This window comes from Octopus bimaculoides, unplaced genomic scaffold (assembly GCF_001194135.2).
Source record: "Octopus bimaculoides isolate UCB-OBI-ISO-001 unplaced genomic scaffold, ASM119413v2 Scaffold_11897, whole genome shotgun sequence".
Classification (NCBI taxonomy): domain Eukaryota; kingdom Metazoa; phylum Mollusca; class Cephalopoda; order Octopoda; family Octopodidae; genus Octopus; species Octopus bimaculoides.
Genome location: NW_026370174.1, coordinates 24701 through 26679, shown reverse-complemented (window position 1 = coordinate 26679; position 1979 = coordinate 24701). Strand labels below are relative to the sequence as shown.

Here is a 1979-nt window from a genome sequence, read left to right as displayed (position 1 = left end):
TCTAGTTTCCTTCCCTGAAACTCCTCCCACCATTTTCCTATCTTTTTCATTCAAATTTTCTTTTCCTTCGTGCACCTTTTCCTTCTTTTCTCCTTCATCTTCTATCAATCTCTCGTTCTCTTCTCTCCTCAATCCTTCTTTACTCATTTTTCTTGACTTATTCCCTAAACTTCCACTCAACTCATTGCTTTTTCTTTCAGTCTCTTTCAGCCTCTTGTCCCCTTCTCCTTTTTCATCCCCTTCTTCACTCGTTCCCTTAATTTCACTCCCTAAAGCCAGTCTTATCTTCTTACTATCATTTTCATTTGAATTTTCTTTCCTACCTTGCCCATTCATCTTGCTCTCTCCTTCAATTACTTTCATTCCCTTTGTCCCTTCTGCTGTCAATCTCTTTATTCCTTCTTCCCCACTCATTCTTCTAGTTTTCCTTCCTGAAATATCTTGTAATATTTTCTGATCTTTTTCATTCAAAAGTTCTCCATCTTGTTTCTTCATCTTCTTTTCTCCTTCAATCTCTTTCAGTTTCTTTGTCTCTTCTTCTTTCAACCGTTTTTGCTCTCTTTCTTTCCTCCCTCCTTCCTTCCCATCTTTTTCATTCAAATTTTCATTCATACCTTGCTCTTTCCCTCTGCTTTGCATCACACGCTCTGTCAATCTCTCCTTCTTCATTCCTTCTTCACTCTTTCTTCTATTTCCTTCTGCTGAAACTTCTCCGAACATTTTCCTATCTCTTTCACTCAAATTTTCTTTCTCCTTTTCCTTCATCGTCCCATTTCCTCCTTCAGACTTTATCAAACTCTCCTTCACATCCTTCTTTCTCACTACTTCCTCATTCATTTCTTTCATCTTCTTCCCTAAACCTTCATTCAATCCTCTCCTCTCATTCTCAGTCAAACTTTCTTTCACAACAGACTCCTTCATCCTATTTTCTCCTTCAAACTCAGTCAATTTTGCTTTCTCTTCCTCTTTTCTCATTCCATCCTTATTCATTTTTCTTGACTCCTTCCCTAAATCTTCATTCAATCCTCTCCTCTCATTCTCAGTCAAACTTTCTTTCACAACAGACTCCTTCATCCTATTTTCTCCTTCAAACTCGGTCAATTTTGCTTTCTCTTCCTCTTTTCTCATTCCATCCTTATTCATTTTTCGTGACTTCTTCCCCAAACCTTCATTCAGTTCCCCTCTTTCATTCTCTGTCAATTTTTTCTTCCAGTTTCGCTCATTCGTCCCACAATTTCCTTCTTTTCCTGTCGATCTGCTTTCTCTCCTTTCCTTCCAAACAAAATCTTTCACTTCCTTCCCCCTCCCACTTCTACTAACACTTTCTCCTTCTTCTCCCTTTCCTCCTACTTCTCCTTCTACAACCTCCCACTTCTTACTGCCTTTCACCTCCTTCTCATCCTTCAAACACCTCCAATTTTTCTTCTCCTCTACCTTCCCCTCTCTTGATCTCCTCTTATTTTTATCCTCTTCCTCCTCATCCTCCTCCTTCAGTATCATGCTCTCTCCCTCCACCTCCAACTTCTTCCTATTCACCGCTTCCCCCTTCAACTTCCTTCTTCTTCCTTCCTCTCCCTCCCACTCCCTCTTATTATTCTCCTCTTTCCCCAACTTCTTCACATCCTTCTCCTTCTCCCCATCCTTATCTTCCTCCTCCTCCTCCACCTCCTGCTTCTGCAACTTTCTCATACCTTCCTCTCGCCCCACTCCCTCACCCTCTACCTTCAATCTTCCTTTTCTTTCCTTCTCCTCCACCACCAACTCCTCCTCTCTCTCTCTGTCTCCTCCCCCTACAGCCAATCCTGCTGACACAGCACCTACATCCGGACTCCCACCTACTTCTCCGACCACATCCCTCTCGCCTATAGCCTGACTCAGCCGCAGTGCATCTTGTTGCGCCGTCTTCACATATTGGCACCGAGCACTGCAATAGAACGCGACAGAATGAGTGTTTCAGAAATAGAGAGCACATGGAGAGG

The 1979-nt window shown here is 42.3% G+C and overlaps 1 protein-coding gene across 1 annotated transcript in view; it reads right to left on the bottom strand.

Annotated features, from left to right (window-relative positions):
- The window catches only part of LOC128251457 (uncharacterized), a 1984-nt gene extending 841 nt beyond the window's left edge, over positions 1-1143 (bottom strand). Inside the window, exon 1 of the mRNA XM_052978295.1 lies at positions 615-1143. Within this exon, the coding sequence (XP_052834255.1) occupies positions 615-1143 (529 nt within the window). The remainder of the gene's footprint in view (positions 1-614) is intronic.
- Positions 1144-1979: the final 836 nt, after the last annotated feature.